The 20,768-nt window shown below is 36.2% G+C and overlaps 1 protein-coding gene across 6 annotated transcripts in view; it reads left to right on the plus strand.

Annotated features, from left to right (window-relative positions):
• The window catches only part of KIAA1549L (KIAA1549 like), a 191,876-nt gene that overhangs the window by 138,641 nt on the left and 32,467 nt on the right, over positions 1 to 20,768 (plus strand). For all 6 annotated transcript variants that reach the window (XM_087878297.1, XM_087878301.1, XM_087878307.1 and 3 more), the window contains 3 exons: positions 876 to 1,054; positions 4,603 to 4,817; positions 19,217 to 19,346. In XM_087878297.1, coding sequence (XP_087734423.1) covers positions 876 to 1,054; positions 4,603 to 4,817; positions 19,217 to 19,346 — 524 coding nt within the window. The remainder of the gene's footprint in view (positions 1 to 875; positions 1,055 to 4,602; positions 4,818 to 19,216; positions 19,347 to 20,768) is intronic.

The following is a 20,768-nucleotide window of genomic DNA, read 5'->3' on the forward strand; positions in this document are numbered from 1 at the left end:
ATACCTTGTGGTCCAGAGTTTCTGATTTTGTGCTATGCAGAAGTAGTTTAGATAGGACAAAACTAGGAAAGAGCCTGCAGGAGAGAAATGAAAGCAGAGCAGCCAATCTCCAATTGAATATGTGGAGGGAAAGGGAACAGGGCTTTTCTTGGATTGGAACAATTTCTTAAAGATTGGATAGTCCAATCATGAGATGACTACGGCCTGATGACTGAGTACAGGGAGTCCTGATCTAGGAAAGGCCACAACATGAGGTTGTGCAAAGGTTCTCCTAGCTGCAACTGCCACCTGTTCCTCAAGTCAGAGTTGGAGTCCAGGATAACCCCAAGTTATGGTCCAGATCTGTCTTGGGCCATTCCATCTCATCCAGAGTCAAAGATGGCAACATCTCAAATGCCAGAGCCCCATGTAACCAAACCATTTGGTCTTCCCAGGGTTCAGTCAAAGCCTTTTGTCCCCCATGCAGGTCCCCACAGGCTCCAGGCACCACAAGAGGGTAGGGTAGCCATAGCATTGCTTGGCTCATCAAGAGTGAAAATATAGAATTGAGTATCATCAGCCTATTGTAGATACCTCAACTGGTGGTGTAGTGGCAGATATTTTTTTATCAGGGCACAAAGAAAAAAAATATCTGGTGCAAACTCCACATAAGCACCAGGAAGGGCATTAAGGAATTACAGGGTCATAAAAAGGTATGTGGCATAACATTATAAGGAAAAATAAAAACTATAGCTTTCATTTCTGTGATGATTCTAGCTAGAAGAATTAGCTTTCCACCTTACCATATCTAGCATAATTCATTTTTACTTTCTCCCAAAGTGGCCCACATGTAAAATGCCAAAATAATATACTGACTAAATTTTAACTTATTTTAGTGCCTTTAAGTGATGAAGAGGATGGAAGCATGCTATTTGACAATATGACTAAATCTGCCATTGATCCCTTTGACACATCTTCTGGATCTGTACAGTTGATTGCAATAAAGCCTGTAGCTTTGCCTCCTGCACACCCAGGAACAGACAGGACCCAAGATACAGCTATTCTTAATGGGGAGGTAAGAATATATCTCATAATTGGTTTTCTGTTATATGTTGAGCTGTGGTATATCTGTTAAAGAAGTGATATGAGGAGGGAATGCTCAATAATGTGACTACTAAGCCAATTGGTGACTTGGCAGCAAAGACAAAAAAATGTGTGTGGAATCGTCCAGTGATTCTGGCAACAATTCTGAGAGGCAGACCAAAGAAATTAAATTTCAGACTGTCCTTTGTTCCAAATATGTTTTCCTCTGTTACCTTGTTGAAATGATAAATATGCACCATTCTTAGAGGAGAAATTCTTTTTTTTCTTCTCCATCTGTACTTAAAGTACAACAATGTTAGAGGCTTCTCAGAGCCTGGGAAAGTAGATAACAGTTTGCAGTGCACTATTAGCTCAGAACAATTGCACATTCTCCTGTTATCAGTAAAACAGTTAGGATCTCTCTTGTCCATCCAACAATTGATAGCAAGGCGATTAAGAAGTCCCTGACTAGGCAAAATTAAAGATAAATTGTGCGTTAAAAGTATCCAGTTGTCTACATTTTTCTGTAATCTAATCTCTTTTCTCTTTCAATAAAAAAAAAAAGCTTCGTGAAAATCTTGTTTTCTGTTACCAAGAGCTTGACACATAGTGTCAAATGGAAGGAAAAATATGTCTCATAGATTAATCTTGCATCAAATTAATTGCAGCAAATGTGTGTAAATGTATACAATGAAAAAGTAATGCTAGTTCAGTTTCACCATTAAATAGGTGAAACTCAAGTACAATTATTTTTCTTTGTTTATCTTTACACATAGTAAAACAGTTTGATTGTTAACAAAGAAGATCAGCTTTTAGAAGGGAAACAATTTTTAGATGATGAAATGGAAGGATGGCAAATGTCTATAGTTTTATTGTATGTAAATGTTTTATTGTATGTATGTATTGTATGTATAAAATGTAGCTTTTACGTAGAGAGCTTTTGGATAATGAATATGAAACTCTGACTCAAGATTATATTATGAAAATTTCCATAGATATCATATTCTAAATTATGAAAGAAAGCCTAAATATATCAGTGCATAAAATCGTGAACATATTCCCCTGTGTGGAAGTTAAAAGAAAACAAGAGGATAAGAAGGATAATGAAGCTTACTGCAGGTTATGTACATATGTTAAGATGTTTTGCTTAAGGAGGACATTCCAAGGGGATTTTTTTTACTGCATCTATTCTTCTCCTAAATTACCATCTATAAAGTGTATATTCCCTTCAACTATGCCTTGATATGTGAATGTGTAATCACATTCTTCTTTATTCTTAAATAATCTTTCAAAACTCTGCTGAAATTTGTTCTTTTGACCTCTGCTGTGACAAGGTGATTTGACCATTTTTAATCAGTATCTTTGCAGCCTGAAGTTTACACAAAAACTGCCCAGTAACTTATAGTTATTTGGTTCTACGTTGCATGGTTTATACTGTGGTTATATTACAGTGCATTATATTGAGCATCTAAGTTGGGACATGGCATAGACCACTAGTGTTGTTTACTGATACTGAGTTTTGACATTCTTCTTCTTCCTGTGCCATATCCGTCATCTGACATTGACGATCATGTTAGCTATCCTATTTTCATCAACAGCTGCATGAAAAAGTGCTGATGAGTTTTGTCCAAACCAGTCCCTTAGATTTTGAAGGCATGAGTTTTGACATAGTTGCATGTAAAAATTTTGTAATTCAAAATCAATTTTTGGGCGGGATTTTTTTCTCCACTTTTTCTTGCAGAATTCTTCTAGCTCAGAAATATTCTTGGATCTCCTGTATATTCAAATTCTTCTACAAATTTAGATTACTATTCAAATCAGGGGACTATGAATGCCATTCCAAACTTTTATCCTTCTTTCTTGTAAATATTTTGTGGTTGATTTATAGATATGTTTCAGACTTGTCTTGCTGAACTATCCAAGCTTTATTATTTCTTTTAGTTTTATTGATTATAGGGCATGAGCTTCTACAGATTCAAGTGACTTATGTAAACAATCATCTGCAAATGTTCCTATTATCTGTGAGGATAGTTGCCTCTTTTCTAATGTACCTAAGGTCATGGGAATCCTGAGAAAAGGATTCTTATCACCATCAGCATATTCTATACTGAGATACATTGGTTCTAAATTGAAAATAGTTGATAAGAATTTGCTGGAATTCGATCACTTTCCCTTTCCCCTTAATAAATTGTATTAAAGAACATTCTGTAATTCCCTTTAGTTATTTGAAAACTCAGAGTACTCTTTTCAAATGCTTCACTCAAGAAAAATATTATGTGATTGAATATGAAGGTGCAATTTTTGTTTCCAAGTAAGCCCAAAGCACTTAAGAGCCCAAATGGGCCATCCTGAGTTGACTGGATGGGCTGTATAAGTTTAATTAATTAATAGAATAAAATAAACAAGTGTTCCATGTTTATCAGGGGTTTCTTTGCATGTTTTAGTGTATTTTTGTGGTGAAATAAATTGAATTCTGACAGCTTTCCTATGTATATGTAGTCCTGTGCAATGGATCTACAGACAGTTTCTCCAGTTAAAACTTTCATCTGCTGTGATCTGTGGGTTCTATTCTGCATGTAACTTCCATTTCTTAATCACGTTCTCATAATTGAAATTGCCATCTGGAAGCTTTTAGAGATTTTTAATAAGTCTTCCCTGGGTTTTTAAGAGTAAATACTCTTTTTTTTCAAATGTTCAATTGCTTAGAGGATTCATGATTGTTGAAAATAGGCAACAACAAAAGGTTAGAAGATCAGGGCATTTGTTCACCAGTATTATTCTCTTCACCTGGTAGTTGTAGGCCTAACTAGTCAATCACCATTTGAGACCTGTTAGCAGTTCTGTAGTTTTTTTTTTAAAGCAATGGAATTTTTTTAAAGCAATGGAATCCAAATGCCCTTTGTCTTCCATATTCACTTTTTATTTTGAATAAGTAAATGGAAGCATCTAAATAGTAAACATGCATTCAGATTTGCAGAAAGATATCATATTTAACTATGTAACTCATTGAGATTGCACTTATTTAATTAGAAATACATTAAAACCAGGGGTGGGTTCTACTTACCTTTACTACCGGTTTGCAGCAGGGCCGTGTGCACGCTCTCTTCTGTGCATGCGCAGAAGCGTTTTGATGACATCGGGGTCGGTGGGCGGAGCCTTCCGCCGGTTTTACTACCAGTTCTATACAACCGGTGCGAACCGGGGCAACCCACCATTGATTAAAACATATAATTTGACCAAGGTTGTTGCCTAAGTGTTAGCATTAAACTGTTACTGATTTGGTACTCTTTTCCATTTTTAAAATATTAATATAAGCAATGGATCTGACACTGCTGCCTTAATTAGGATTGAGTGCTCTCTACATTTATGTGGAGCATCACACTTTATCTGAAAACCTTAAAAAAAATTGTTAAAAAGTTCTCAATAGTGTGGTTGAATGGACTCCAACCGTGTTTGTTGTTTCAGAGAATTAGTCACCTTAAAAACTCATCGTCTAATTTTATTAATTTGTATATTTTCCCTTTTAAATTTTATTGTCAGATTAACAAAGCCTTGAAACAGAAGTCTGATATAGAACACTATCGCAACAAATTGCGATTGAAAGCAAAGCGGAAAGGCTATTATGATTTCCCACAAATTGACAACAAGGGCTTGGCAGATAGAAAAAAGATGTATGAAAAAACACAAAATGAAATAGACCATATTCTGGATCCTGATACAGATGGATCCTCTCCATTTGTAGAGCCCAAAAACAGGTGAGTAGCTTTTCAATGTATATTTGTAGAGTGTCATGCTAATCTTCATGTTTCATAAAAAAGACAAAATGTGCAAATTGCTGTCTTGGTGTTATATGGTAGGTGTTAATGTGAAGTGACAAGTTCATTTGCATATGAATAGTGTTTTTATGGTGTGCCATCCTCTGCTGAATGAGTTGTCATATTTTTAGTTGATAGGTGCATCATTTTTGAAGTAATGAAAGTGGAACAAGATGTTAATTTTTAAAAGTTGAAAAGCAGTATGTTTAAATGGAATAGTGCTCTATCTTTTCTGTTGATTGTGACTGAAAATTTCTGTTACTTCCTACTATTAAGAGTGGAATAAGGGCCCAGCCCAAATAATTTCTCTCCTATTCTGTTATAGCATTCATAAAAACAGGATGCAAAAAATAAAATAAAGAAGTCAGTTTTCAGGGTATTAGTCAGTAGAGATCTTCATTTTATAATGTAGTGATAATACTGCAAAACAGTATTATCTGTTATAGGGATCTGCTTAACAGCTTGTGAGTTAGACCTGACATGCATAGCAAAAGATAAAATAGTTACTGAATTATATGGAAAGCCTTTTTAAAATTAATACAGATTACTTTAGAAATATAAATGAACAATGAATATGCATATAATCTATGTAAAGAATATGATGACGTAATTGAATCATAACTAAAAAATTAGAAAGAATCAAATGTGTAAAAATCCTCCAATCTGTTTTGCATAATATTTAAATATTATATTATTACCTATGTGGAAATTTATTTTCTTCCGCAGATTGTAGAAAAAGACCATGGAAAATATTTTTCAACATAAACTTTAATGTTTAATTTGTTACATTAGAAAAATAGATTGTTATTAAGTGACAGTGGTTGTTAAGCAGTTTCATGAAAAAATGAAAGTAAAATGTGGCCATGTGATTGGGGGACATTTCAAACAGCCATAAATGGAGTGTGGTCATGTGATCATGGGGGGGAGGACAACCATTGCAACTTCAGATACATCATAAGTCTGCTTTTTCAAGTAGATTGTAACTTCAAATGGTCACTAAGCAATTGGTTGTAAGTCAAAGACTACCTGTAATCAGTGGTGGATTGCTCCTGGTTTGCACCGGTTTGCAAGAGCCAGTAGTAAAAATTTGTAGTAGTTCAGAGAACCGGTAATAACATTGGCTGGCCACGCCCCCAAACCGGTCCCCAGCCCAGTCGCCGCTTGCTTACCCTGCCCACCTCATCAGAGGATTTTTTTTTTTAACTTTTAAAAGCATTTTTTCTACAACCTCTTCATCCGAAGAGGTTGTAGAAAAAAAAATGCCTTTAAAAGCCTCTGGCAATCCCAGCTGAGTTGCCTGATCATCAGAGGCTTCTAAAAGCATTTTTTTCTGCAACCCCTTTTTAGAACCCACCCCTGCCTGTAATTAAAAAATACGGTTCTTAAAAAATGAGTGAAAAAATACAACAGAAAAAGATAATATAAAGTATAACATATTGTTGAAATAAACAGTTATAATGCTATAAATAATTATTATACACACACATATCTGTGCATATTTGTGTATTCATTTCTAATATACTTATATAGCTGTCATTTTTTAACCTATATTATTTTGAATATGTGAGTTCCATATTTTGTTGTATTTATCCATACAAAGTTTATATCTATATGTAATCCTGTGTTGTCCCACTCACTCAGATGCATTCATAACGGTGGTTTAGTGGGTTTATTAATATTCCCCAGCAATTCCTTTCACCAAAACCCCAGAACTATCCCAATTAAGTCTAGCCAAAAGCAAACCAACGCTAGTCTATAGAGCAATGGCCAATGAGTCCACAAGGCACTTGAAAGTTTCCCAAACAAGATAAACCCAGTAGGCAAAATTAAATCCACAACACAAGAGGATTCATGAGGCAAGAAAAGTCCCAGAGTTCGCAAGGCATGATCCAAAGTCAAGGCACACAGCTAGGAAAAGAATAAGTTCCTAGCATTGCCTCCATCTGTCTGCTGTGCTAAATAGCCAGCTCCTGGTGCAGCCCATCAAGAAGGGTGAGGCTGCTTCCTCTCGAGGAATCGGGCTGACCTTCACTGCTTTTGCCTTTTCTCTCCTTACGTGTTCTTGTATCAGGTGCAGAAGGCAATTCCTCATTGCTGACCAGCTGCAGCTGCAAGCTTTCCCCATCTGAAGCCTCAGGGCTGTCCTGCTGCAGCTGTGTTTTCCCTTTCAGATGGCTGCTCAGAGCCATTGACTCCCCTCTGTATGTGCCTGGATCTTGTTCATCTTCCTCCGAGCTGATATCTGGAGAGGTATCTGGGGAAGCAGGAAGAGTTATCCAGTCATAAGTAGCAAGTGTAATCAGATCTTCAATCCATTGATTAAATGGGACTATACATTTATATTTCCAATGTTGCATTATGAGTCTTTTAGCTGATAAGTGTATGAAGAATTCATTTATGTTGCCCAGTTGTACAATGTACTAGTTATTTAATTCAAAGATTATTATCTTCTGAAAATTATAATTTTTTTAGGTACATTTATATCTTTTGCTATATTCACCCAAAACATCTGACATAGGACAGTGTGAAAATAACTGTTTTAAAGAAGCATTATCCTTCTTATATCTCTAACCCAGTGGTTCTCAACCTTCCTAATGCCGCAACCCTTTAATACAGTTCCTCATGTTGTGGTGACCCCCAACCAGGGGTGGGTTCTAAATTTTTTTACTACCGGTTCTGTGGGCGTGGCTTATTTTGTGGGTGTGGCTTGGAGGTCATGTGATCGGGTGGCCATGGCTATATGTATAGGGACTACTCAGAGGGCTGAAAAAAGTCATTTCTGACAGGTCCTCGCACTTTTGACTGGTCCTCACACTTATGACCATCCTCACATTTATGCCTGTGCAGCATTCTTAACAACCATGTCACTCATTTCACAACTGCTTCTCTTCAACATGGTATAAGATAGGGCAAAAAACGTAAAATGTGAGGACAGTCGTAAATTTGAGGACTGGTCAAAAGTGCGAGGACCAGTCAAAAATAACTTTTTCACCCTCTGAGTAGTCCCTGTGCACAAAAGGACTACCCAGAGGGCTGAAAAATGTGATTTCTGACAGGTCCTCACACTTTTGACCTGTCTTCGCAGTTATGACTGGTCATCATTTATGCCCATTGTACCATTCTTAACAACCGTGTCACTCATTTCACAACTGCTTCTCTTCACCATGGTGACAAGATAGGGCAAAAACGTAAATTGTGAGGACAGTCGTAAGTTCGAGGACTGGTCAAAAGTGCGAGGACCAGTCAAAAATAACTTTTTCAGCCCTCTGAGTAGTCCATATGCATTAAAGGATACAGCAATAGAGAGGGATGAAGGAAGGGAAGGGAAATTAGAGTAGGAGTGAGGGTAAGAGAGGGAGGAAGAGAGGAGGAGGAGAAAGAAAGAGGAAGTAGGGAGAAGAAGAAGAGGGGGGGAAGAGAAAGTAAGAAGGAAAGAAAAGACAGAGGTGGTAGGTTTGAGGAGAAAGATTGCTGTACAATAAAAAAGATGAAAGGGAAGAAAGCCAACCCCAAACAAATATAAAGATATTAAGATAAAGAATGAATTGTTAAACTTTAAAGAATAAAAGAGAACAAATAGCAATAAATAGCAATAATTAGAAACACACATACAATCATACAACGTATTTTCTTTGAACAGAGTATTTGGCCGGTTCACAAATTTAAACAGTTGTAGGAGGTTAGCACTCACCCCTTTCCTAGAAGAATGAAATATTTTGGGAAATATTGAAAAGGCAGAATATTATATTTCCCTGGATGAGAAATGGAGAAACATATTTTACAGACAAAGCAGCTCCCACCTTCCTGCCCTCTACCCTTTGTTAATGGGCCAGAAGCAGAAAGTCAATCCTTTGTCAAAGGACATTTGCAACACAATAGCAACAGAAACTAACACAATGGGCCCCATCTAGCAACCCAAACTCACCACACATGACCTGGGAAGCATGTGACCTGGGAAGCACATGTGACCATCAGCCAGCAAGGCTAGCTAAGACCCCCACCCCCTGGGAGTCTGACAACCAATCAGGATACTCTTTCGGGGCCCCAAGAAATGCAAAGCCAGAGAGAGCATAAAAACCTGAGGATTTACTGTATCTGCCCTTTTCTGTTCAGGAACTCAAGCCATGTGATCCTGGCCATGTCCACCATTAAACCATCTTTCCAAGCAGTCTCCATGTTTTCAGTGTCTTTTTCCCCACTTGGAGCAGAACCCAGAAGGATATTTCTTCCAACACAGTGTTTAGTCATTTCGATTAAATTTACAATTTCTGTATTTCCTTTTTACCATATTTATTCCTCATCTATTTTTTAAAAAAACCAATATTACCCTTCATCCTCATCTCTAATCTTAATCAAATTCAATTTTTCCCTTCTATTCTATATTATACCCCTTCCTATTGTCATCTATTTTTATATCCATCCTCATATTGGTTAATTATGTAATTATGTAATACAGTTGTTTAATACAAATTCAACATTTTAATATAAATCAATTAGTTATATAACTATCTTTTTTGTATATTAATCAATATGAACATGAATATTCCAATTATTTCCATGCAATCCAATTTCTTACAAATCAATTAATTATATTTACCAATAATAATAAACCAAATAATTTCCCCCATATATTCCTCCAAACCACAACTTAACCATTTCTGCTTTCAACACAATATACAATTAATAGTATCTCAATTATTACAATTCCCTAGTTAAACAGAGCTTTTTTTCTTTTGTGTTTTAAAATCTTGAACCTCCTCTTTTGCCCTAAATTTCCCATTGTTTGCAGTTTTGTACCTACCTTTTTTGGTGAGGAAAAAGAAAAAGAAATCTCTCTGCCTCATTTTGTCACGTTGCAGCAAAGACCCTTCTTTACTTTCAATTTCGCTTTTCAGCATAGCTAGGGGGAAAAAAAATTTGCTCCAGGAATTTACCTCTTTGCAGCTAGCTCTTTGAAGCCCCATGGCAAGAATTTAAAGTTTTTTTCACTCTAGCCATCAGCTGGGACTCCGGAGGCAGCAATAGATTGGGAGTGGGCGGGGTAAGCGAACGGCGACCGGGCGATCCAACAGAGGCAGAGGATGAGGGTGAGTGAAGGCGTAGGGGGGGGGTGAGAGAGGGCTTTGGCAACCCCTGTGAAATGGCTGTTCGACCCCCAAAGAGGTCGCGACCCCCAGGTTGAGAACCGCTGCTCTAACCAAATGCTGTTCTAGACTGTCCTTTACTGTATAGGCTAAATGTTAAATTCTAAATCTATTTTTTGTTGTATGTGAAATGAAATGAATATTTGTCTAGCTGACGACTTTGCAACACTTTGATTTGAATTCAGAGACATCAAGTGCCCAAATTTTTGAATGGGACGCATATACATCTTATAACCAAAGTAGAATGATTGATTATGCATCAAAGAAAATAAACTTAAAAATAAGAAGGAAAATCATTTGAAAGATGAATTGAAATATTTTTGGGTGTAGATGGTTAGATGCCCATGTAGTGCTATATAAAGATACAGATGAAGAATTGTTTAAAGCAAAAAAAAGATAGGGCAATGATTCCAGTTCTTAGAGGTGAAAGATATGAAATACAGAAAAGTTCAAGAGATATAAATTGTCAATGTTTTAACTTTTTACTCAGAACTATATGGTAAATATAGTTTGATATATCCAGAGAATGGATATATCAAATGATGATATAGAGGACTTTTTAAGTAAAATAAACTTATTCCGCTTAGATGATACACAAAAACAATTATTTGACCCAATATTGGAGGCAGCTATTAAAAAATTTTAAAAGTGGCAAGGGGATGGTTTTCCTATAAAGTGATATAAAATATTTATAGATCTTTCGGTGCCAAAACTGTCAATGGTATGATGAAATACTTGATAAGGGAATATTATCAGAGGCATTTAATCAGATTTATATTACAATAACAAAATCAGGTAAAGATTATACCCAATCTGCTCTCAGCCGTTCATTGATTATGTTGACACAAAGATTTTAATTGCAGTGTTAGCAAATAGATTACAGCAAGTGTTACCATTCATTATTAAGAATGATCAAGTAGGGATTATATAAACTAAACAAACAGCAGATAATATTAGGTTAGTTAGATAGATTTAACAGATTTAAATAAAAATGACCAATTCGTAATCCTGTCATTAGATGGTAAAAAAACCTTTTACAAAATATATAGACAGTACATGTTTTCTCTTTCTACTAAATATTTTAGTAATCTTTAAAGGGAATGGATTTTCCTGTTTTTTGTTCTGTATTTTCTTTCTTTCATTGAAAGAAATGACAATCATTCTCTGAATTATAATGATTGTCAACAAAATGCATTATCCAGACAGACCTTTATAAATCAATATTTATTTGTATGTTTTGTATACATTACACCAAAAACAAATTGGTGTTGCAAATTGTATAAGGACCAGCTCAAGTCCTTTACAGTCCTCTGAGTATTTCTTGCCATATGTTCAATTTTTTTAATCCTTACATTATTTTCCATGTTGACCTCGGCCAGCCCTGTGCTTATGCCTGTTTTAGTACTAATACTTCCTTCATTAGTAAACCTTCTCTATTTCAGCTAATTATAATCTCAAGACAATTTTGCAAAGGTTGGTGCTCATTATAATCAGTGTTGTAATGTACCTCTATCCCCTTTCCCATTAATAGTTTCACAATTAGATCAAGGAATGCCTAATAATCTCTCTGAAAACAGTGTCATTATTTAATCACTTAAGTGTGCAACTGGTGTCAGCCCATTACTGCTGTCTTATATGTATAAGAGTAACAAAAACATTTTAATAACCTATCCCCATTTGCCAAAATAATTCTTAGCAAAGAAAAATTAAGGAGGCTCATAATATTTTGGTTAAAATACACTCTGAAAAATCAGGGTTTGTTTCGCATGATGGTCTGTCATCCAGCTTTTCAGTCTTGCTTTTATAAAAAAATCACTTTCAGGAATTTTTATCATTGACATTTATTTTGGTTTACTGGTTGGAACAGTTAATTTCAGAATGTAGCCTCTCTCTGGGTTTCCACTTGAAACTATTATTTTTGATTCCATTGAAATCCTGCCCCAGCACTGAGATTATCCTTATTTTTTGGGAATTAATTCTAGAACCTGTTCTTATTGCTGATATATATATTTCTGAGGTTTTCGCGGGTGTTTGTATGTAGGTCTTTGGTTATTCGGGTTTTCTCCCGCGTAAAATTGGAAGTGTCTTGCCAAGACACTTCCAATTTTACGCAGGAGAAAACCCGAATAACCAAAGACCTATATATATATATATATATATATATATATATATATATATATATATATATATATATATATATATATATATATATATATATATATATATATATATATATATTTGTTTTCGTAGATTTTCATGGGTACAGGTATGCAAGTCGTGGCGTATTTGGGTCTTTTCCTGTGTAAGATTGAGAGTATCTTGGCAATGTTTCGTTGAGGTCCCATTCATTGAAATGTCGTGTTGAAGTGAAGAACACTTCAACAAGAGAATAATTATGGAAGCCATCGAAATAGAAAAACACCCCCATAACATGAATAAACGTGATGATACCTCCCGCCTACCAGACATCTGGAAACTAGCCCTAGTCAACAAACGAGCCCCAGCCACAAACATTAACACCAGACCCAGGATAACACATGGTGCCACCACCAATCAACCTCACCAGATTCAAACCCAATCCCATCCCATAGACGAAATGCAACCACCGTCCAGGGACCGGACCACAGTGGCATCGCCAGCTGCTGCACCCCCCTCTGACCCCCACACAAAGCAAACTAACACACGTCATGAGCACATAACAAAACCTCAGATTTGGAGCCAAACCAAAGCCCGGGATGTTGCATCACAGCCATCTGCTCAAGACAATACATCACAGGACTCAGGATGTCACAACACTAGAGCTCAGGATGCTACCACACAAACCATTACCCAAGTTGTTATAACACAAAAGACTAATGGGCACATAGCTAGGACCTCGCCCACACAGGATGTTATGAAACAGCCGACTAATCTGCAAGCATCAACTCCATCAACTAATCAAGATGTAACAACACAGCCAACCAACCCACTTACAACAACAAAGCCAGCACTCCACACCTCCCCACCAGTATTTATAGAGAGACAGCATCTCCGATCACGCTTTGCTCGCACAAACACAAAGCCAAAGACACCAGCCTGAAGATGACGAGTGGGACCTCGTCGAAACGTCGGCAAGATACTCTCAATCTTACATGGGAAAAGACCCGAATAGGCCAAGACTTGTGTGTATGTATGCATGTATGTATGTATGTAATGTATGTATGTATGTATGTATGTATGTAAAAAGTTAAAATCTCGGGTGTTTTCCTGCATCATTAAAAGTCTGTTAGTTGAAATGCTTAAAATCCTGCCTAAAATCCCAGTTTAAGATCCTCCAAAATCCCAACAAAACACTTTGTAAGGTCTTTTGAAACTCTGGCTAAAATCCTAACCAACACTTTAAAAGTTTTCTTTTTGGCAACATTTCGACAAGCTCTCTAACTTGTCATCATCGGGCCCCTACTTTCAGTTTAGAAGCTGTGGGTATGCTGCGAGATCAGAGTTGTCGCTTTTCTATGTTGGCTGCTGCTGATGTATGCTGGTTAGCCTGCAACTCTGTGTCCTGATTGGAGGGCAGCAGTTTTTTCTCCTGCTTCATTATCCTAGCTGCAGCCTGATTGCGTGTTAAAGGCCCAGCTTTCTCTGGTTCCCTATTACTAACTGTCAATTGCAAAGAAGGAAGGATTCTGGTAGGCATCACAACACTGCTGATTGCCTGTTGAGATCTCAGCCTATCTTCTGGCTCGGTTCTCTCTTTCTCCCTATTGCTAGCTATCATCTGCAAAGAGGGAAGGACTCTGGCAGGCATTACAACACCACTGGTTGCCTGTTGGAATCTCTGCCTATCCTCTGATGTTAAAACTCGAGTTTCCTTCAGTGCAGGTCTCCAAATACTTGATAACCTAGAAGCGTCATCTTGTCTATTCATATTCTGCGGCCTCTTTTCAATTTCGATTGCCTCCCTAATTATTCTCTTATTAAGATGTTCCTCTTTCACCACTGTTCTAGTATTGTTGAAGTTGATATTATGTCCCGTGGCCTTCATGTGTTGTACCAAGGAAGAAGTTCGCTCTTCTTCTTTCACTGCGTTTTTGTGTTCTTCTAAACGCACACCTATTCGTCTATTCATCTGTCCAATGTAAGATGACTGACAGGAGGCACATGGCACTTCATATACCCTTTGATTTTCCAGCTCAGTTTTATCCTTGGGGTTTCTTAACATCATCAATATTTTTCTATCTGTGCAGAACACTGTTTTTATTTTGTGTTTCTGTAATATCTTACTAATTTTATCAGTGGTTTATATAGGGCAGGATGGCTTTTCCCATATTCTGTTCTTCTTCTTGAGTTTCGCTCTGTCCTAATGTCCCTTGCCGGATTATACTTCTAATTTTATTTTCGTGGAACCCATTTGCCATTAATACCTCTGTGAGAGTCTGAAGCTCTGTATGTACATATGCCTCAGCTTCAGACTCTCACAGAGGTATTAATGGCAAATGGGTTCCACGAAAATAAAATTAGAAGTATAATTGAGAACTTGATAACCTATTTGGAGACCTGCACTGAGGGAAACTCGAGTTTTAACATCAGAGGATATGCAGCGATCCCAACAGGCAACCAGTGGTGTTGTAATGCTTGCTAGAGTCCTTCCCTCTTTGCAGATGATAGCTAGCAATAGGGAGAGAGAGAGAACCGAGCCAGAAGATAGGCTGAGATCTCAACAAGCAATCAGCGGTGTTGTGATGCCTACCAGAATCCTTCCTTCTTTTCAGTTGACAGTTAATAATAGGGAACCAGAGAAAGCTGATTGCTTGTTAAACCCTAACCCTAACCCTTTAACATGCAGTCAGGCTGCAGCTAGGATAATGAAGCAGGAGAAAAAACTGCTGCCCTCCAATCAGGACACAGAGTTGCAGGCTAACCAGCATACGTCAGCAGCAGCCAACATAGAAAAGCGACAACTCCGATCTCGCAGCATACCCACAGCTTCTAAACTGAAAGTAGGGGCCCGATGATGACAAGTTAGAGAGCTTGTCGAAATGTTGCCAAAAAGAAAACTTTTAAAGTGTTGGTTAGGATTTTAGCCAGAGTTTCAAAAGACCTTACAAAGTGTTTTGTTGGGATTTTGGAGGATCTTAAACTGGGATTTTAGGCAGGATTTTAAGCATTTCAACTAACAGACTTTTAATGATGCGGGAAAACACCTGAGATTTTAACTTTTTACATACACACACCCGCGAAAACTTGAGAAGATATATATGTGTGTATATATATGTGTGTGTGTATATATATATATGTGTGTGTGTGTGGGTGTGTATATATATATACAGTATATGTATGTATTTTCGTAGATTTTTGTTTTCGTAGATTTATATGTAGATATATACATACATATATTTATATATATGTATATATATGTGTGTGTGTGTGTGTGTGTGTATAATTTTAATTCTTTTATCTGTTAAAAGCTCATACTGTAGTTAATTACAGTTCAAAAATAGCTAGAAAATCAATTTTGAGATTATCTGAGTTTCCCATAGTACAGTATTATTATTGATCAACTTAGTCCTGATCAAGCAGAGCTACATTTATAGGACTTAATCAGACAAATCTTCTTGGCACTGTATCGATTTTAAGCTTTTGTTATTGGAAATAATTTAGTCTTTCTGCTGTTGTTCTTTTATGAAGTTCTGTTATCTGTTAGCGTTTTTGGAGAAATCAGTTGAGGCTCCCAACATAGTAATCTATATTTAAGAGAAGATTTTAAGAGAATTCAAATAAAGGGTGGTACTTATTGCTTAGCTATTGGAGATGCAATACAAACATTGAAACAATAATGTATAGCAGTGGTCCCCAACCTTTTTATCGCCGCGGCCCACTGAGCGCACGCAGGGGTGGGGGCACGGCCCAGGAGCTTTTGCGCACGGCCCATTGCGCACGGCCCAGGAGCTTTTGCGCACGGCCCAGGAGCCTTTGCGCTGCAGCGTTCATGTCCCCCGGCCGCTGCGCGGCCCGGTGCCAGGTACTCCACGGCCCGGCACCGGTCCGCGGACCGGGGGTTGGGGACCACTGATGTATAGGATCTGTGGTCATTCTCTTGTTGCCACAGTTGAAGTTCACAAAATTATTACCATAACTAGATTGTTCACTGTGTGTAAAGATAGCATATCGCCTTCTTGATTAGATCTCCAGTATTTTAAAACTGTCAAATCTCCAAGAACTGTGAACATAATTCATGCAAAGCTTATCAAAAGAATTATTATATAACGTTAGAAGTGGAAATATATAGCTGTATTGCAGTAATGCATTCCTGACACAGTAATGCATTGCTGTGTTTGATAATATTTAAACTTGGTTTTCCCAAAAAGAGGCAATGAAAAAGATTTCTGTTGTTTTATGATTTTTTTTCAGCTGGTCCACTTTGATGAAACAGTCATATTTATGTTGAAAGGAACAAAGCATTCCTTGGGTTTTGATGTTTTGCAGCAAAAGTATTGTTGTACTTTCAGGACTAATAGCTATTAAGGTCCCACTCCATTTGTCTGAATTTTTATGAAATAAAAATTTCAATCACTTTTATTGGTTGTGGGTTTTTTTTTTTTTTTGCTTCTTTTCATCCTACCTGGAGAAGAGTAGAAGAAACAGTGAACTATAGTCTATTCTTCTTCAGTGGGAAGTTTTGAGAATTGGATTCCCAGGTTCTCAAATTAAATCTGTTTGTATTTATTGCAAACTTATGTTTTAATATAAAGATGTACTTTCAATATATGTAAAATGAGGATATATCTGCATAGTTAACTACCGTCGCCTTCAGTGAGTTTACTAATTCAGAGTAATATGAAGTGCCATGACTGCTTAACCTTGATAAAGAAAAATAAGACAATGTTTGTTCTATTACTTATTTATTAATTTGATTTAGTTGCTATACGACTACAGAGCAACTCCATATTTCAAAAATACACAATGTAGGTACGTTAGAGAGTCCTTTTTTAGTAGTCAGATAGTCAGTAATATATTCCATACAACACTTAGTTGAACTTTTATATTAAGCAGATTTGATATCTTGCCTTCTGCCCTTCTGACAGAAATTCAATAGTACATTTATATAAGAGGCTATCTACCCTTGACCTCTGAGAGAAATTGAATTGATTGTGCACATTTGCTAATGTCCTTTATATTCATATGTGGTACAAAGTTTAATTATAGTACTTTTAACCTCCAGGCATCACAAAACACCATCAAAACAATCTTATTCTCTGCCTTTAACAGATACCTCAGAAATACCCTTACTACTACAGGAAAGTAGTAGAATTCTGATCACTATTGCTGTTCAGTGGGTATTAGCATAGTCTCTGCTGCTGACTGGAATTTTATTGATGCTATACTGTTAAATTTCAGTTTGGTTACATTATGAAGCAGTGGCCATAAAAGCAAATACATTTTGAATTCATCTACTGCCAGTATTCTTATTTTTAGCAATAAAATTATATTATCTAGTTTAAAATTTCAATAAGTATTGAAACATAATTCAGATACTTTAGATTTAGTTGTTTTAGTAATTTTACATTTATTTGATTATCAGTCTTCTGAGCAAAGAAAATTATTCTGGTTCAAGAATCTTTTTGAATAATTTACTTCTCATTTATATATAGAATTTGAACGTTCTTTTCTATTATGTTTTGAAACTGCAAATAGCAGTGATCACTGAGTACAATTAAGATTTGATTGATTGATTTGTTTCAGACATGAGTTTTGATTAAAGCTGTAATGAAAAATTATATAGCCCCGGTATTCTAAGGGCTGGTAATAGGTAACATCACTTCCAATGTGCATGGCACATGCTTGTTGTTTGCCATAGTAAATTACCAAACTTACATTTTAGCAAGGATGTATTTTTACTTGTTTCCATAACATAACATAACATTATATTAATGGGTAAAAGGAAATTTCATAATTCTTTCATTTTCATTTATTCATCCCAGATGTTTCTTTCAACCTCAAAAAAAAAAAAAAAAAAAAAACCCAAAGTGAGAAATTATCTTGCATTTTTCAAAAAAAAAAAAAAAAAAAAAAAGCATAACCCCTGACCACAAGTATTTTCAGACTCAAGTTACTTGACTTGAGCTGAGAATGGGGTGTAAACTTGTTTCTTTTTTAGGAATTAAGAAGCATTCATCAGATGAAAAGCTTTCTTCAGTAAACTTTTCCCTTTGCAAGCAGATAGCTAGAATAAGCTTTCTCAGTAAAAAAGTTATAAACAAACTCTATTTCAAAGGTGTCTGGATATCCCATATTAGTCTTCAACTCTGGTGTGGACTGGAAATCATGCCTTCCATTTTGAACTTAACCTCTGAGTTTCTGTTGTAATTTTCTTTCATAGCTTGATCAATATTATATTTTGTATGTAATTCATAATGTTCCATATTATTCACAATTTGATAATATTTTGATTAAATGTCCCACATTTAACACTATCAAATAAAATTCCATCAGGTTCAGTATCTTGTAAACTAGGAAAAGTTCTTCTGAGAATCTACAACACATAAAAATGCTATGGTGGTAGATAATCACTCTGTCTTCTTTCTTATAATTATGACTAAGTTCTGCTAGTTGGTTCAGTTAACCTGATTCTTTGGGTGCCTTGCCTAATTTTCTTGAAATCAGCTAAACGTTGCAAATTAAATAGAGCTATTTATTTGGATATGTTACTTCTGATCCAACCAATTCTCAAATGTTTCCCATTTACTTAGAACTTTAATGGTTTCTAAAAACCTTTCTCTAAAATATAAATATGAAAACTTTGAGGAAATGAATAAAATGTAAGGCACATATGAATATAAGCACATATGAAGAACGGTTGCAGGAACTGGGTATGAAGTTTGGATTGAGTTGTCATGACATGAATGGTCAGTTAATTTAAAGATTGTTGGTTTATTATCATTATTACTTTCTATGAATGTAGATATATATGGTTACATACAGATATTCACAAGGCGATATCCAGTTTACACCTAGGTTTCTACCGTCACAAACAATGCATAATTTGATCCAAAGATTGCTTAGATAATGCTGTACATTTTGAATTGATACATATATGTCTAAATAATTAAAATATGATATGCCATTGTTCATAAATCAATATAGGCTAAATATCAGAGCAATTTACTAATGTTTTGTCCTGTTTTATTCACATGTAAATATTTCCTTTTTCTATAGGCAACAAACAAAGACCTCAGTTTACCGAAGCAGACAATCTTTGAACAGTCCTAGTCCAGGAGAAACTGAAATGGATCTTCTAGTTACACGTGAAAGACAGAGACGTGGTATCCGCAATAGTGGATATGATGTAAGTGTATGGAGACTGCATTTGTTGCGCATATCACAATATTAATAAATTGTTTTAGAAGAATTACAGTACACATTGAGTTTATCTTAGCAAAATGATATACTTACATATTTGCAGCCTTGAGTCCGCAATGGGAATCAATATTTTGTAAAAGGTTTATAAAATCTGCTTCTGAAATTAGGTTGAATGTCACATGTTCATTTTTATGGATTTAGTATTTTTATTCCCAAAAATTTAAACTGACCGTCATTTATATAATGTTTCACAGAACAGTTCTGAATTGTTACTTATACCTTCTGTCGAGATGCTTAATTTACATTTAATGTTTGTTAAATGTTAATTTAATCAAGTCTATATATATATATATATATATATATATATATATATATATATATATATATATATATATATATATATATATATATATACAGGTGAAACTCAAAAAATTATCGAAATATCGTGCAAAAGTTCATTTATTTCAGTAATGCAACTTAAAAGGTGAAACTAATATATGAGATAGACTCATTACATGCAAAGCGAGATAGTTCAAGCCTTGATTTGTCATACTTTTGATGATTATGGCTTACAGCTCATGAAAACCCCAAATTCACAATCTCAGAAAATTAGAATATTGTGAAAAGGTTCAATATTCTAGGCTCAAAGTGTCCCACTCTAATCAGCTAAGTAAGCCATAACACCTGCAAAGGGTTCCTGAGCCTTTAAATGGTCGCTCAGAATCACAATCATGGGAAAGACTGCTGACCTGACAGTTATGCAGAAAACCATCATGGACACCCTCCATAAGGAGGGAAAGCCTCAAAAGATAATTGCAAAAGAAGTTGGATGTTCCCAAAATGCTGTATCAAAGCACATTAATAGAAAGTTATGTGGAAGGGAAAAGTGTGGAAGAAAAAGGTGCACAAGCAGCAGGGATGACCACAGCCTGGAGAGGATTGTCAGGAAAAGGCCATTCAAAAGTGTTGGGGACTTTCACAAGGAGTGGAGTGAGGCTGGAGTCAGTGCATCAAGAGCCACCACACACAGACGGATCCTGGACATGGGCTTCAAATGTTGTATTCCTCTTGTCAAGCTGCTCCTGAACAACAAACAACGTCAGAAGTGTCTTACCTGGGCTAAAGAAAAAAAGAGCTGGTCTGTTGCTCAGTGGTCCAAAGTCCTCTTTTCTGATAAGAGCAACTTTTGCATCTCATTTGGAAACCAAAGACCTAGAGTCTGGAGGAAGAATGGAGAGGCACACACTGCAAGATGCTTGAAGTCCAGTGTGAAGTTTCCACAGTCTGTGTTGATTTGGGGAGCCATGTCATCTGCTGGTGTTGGTCCACTGTGCTTCATTAAGTCCAGGGTCAACACAGCCATCTACCAGGAAATTTTGGAGCACTTCATGCTTCCTTCCGCAGACGA

This window comes from Pantherophis guttatus, chromosome 1 (assembly GCF_059756535.1).
Source record: "Pantherophis guttatus breed Tessera chromosome 1, ASM5975653v1, whole genome shotgun sequence".
In the NCBI taxonomy this organism is placed as follows: Eukaryota; Metazoa; Chordata; class Lepidosauria; order Squamata; family Colubridae; genus Pantherophis; species Pantherophis guttatus.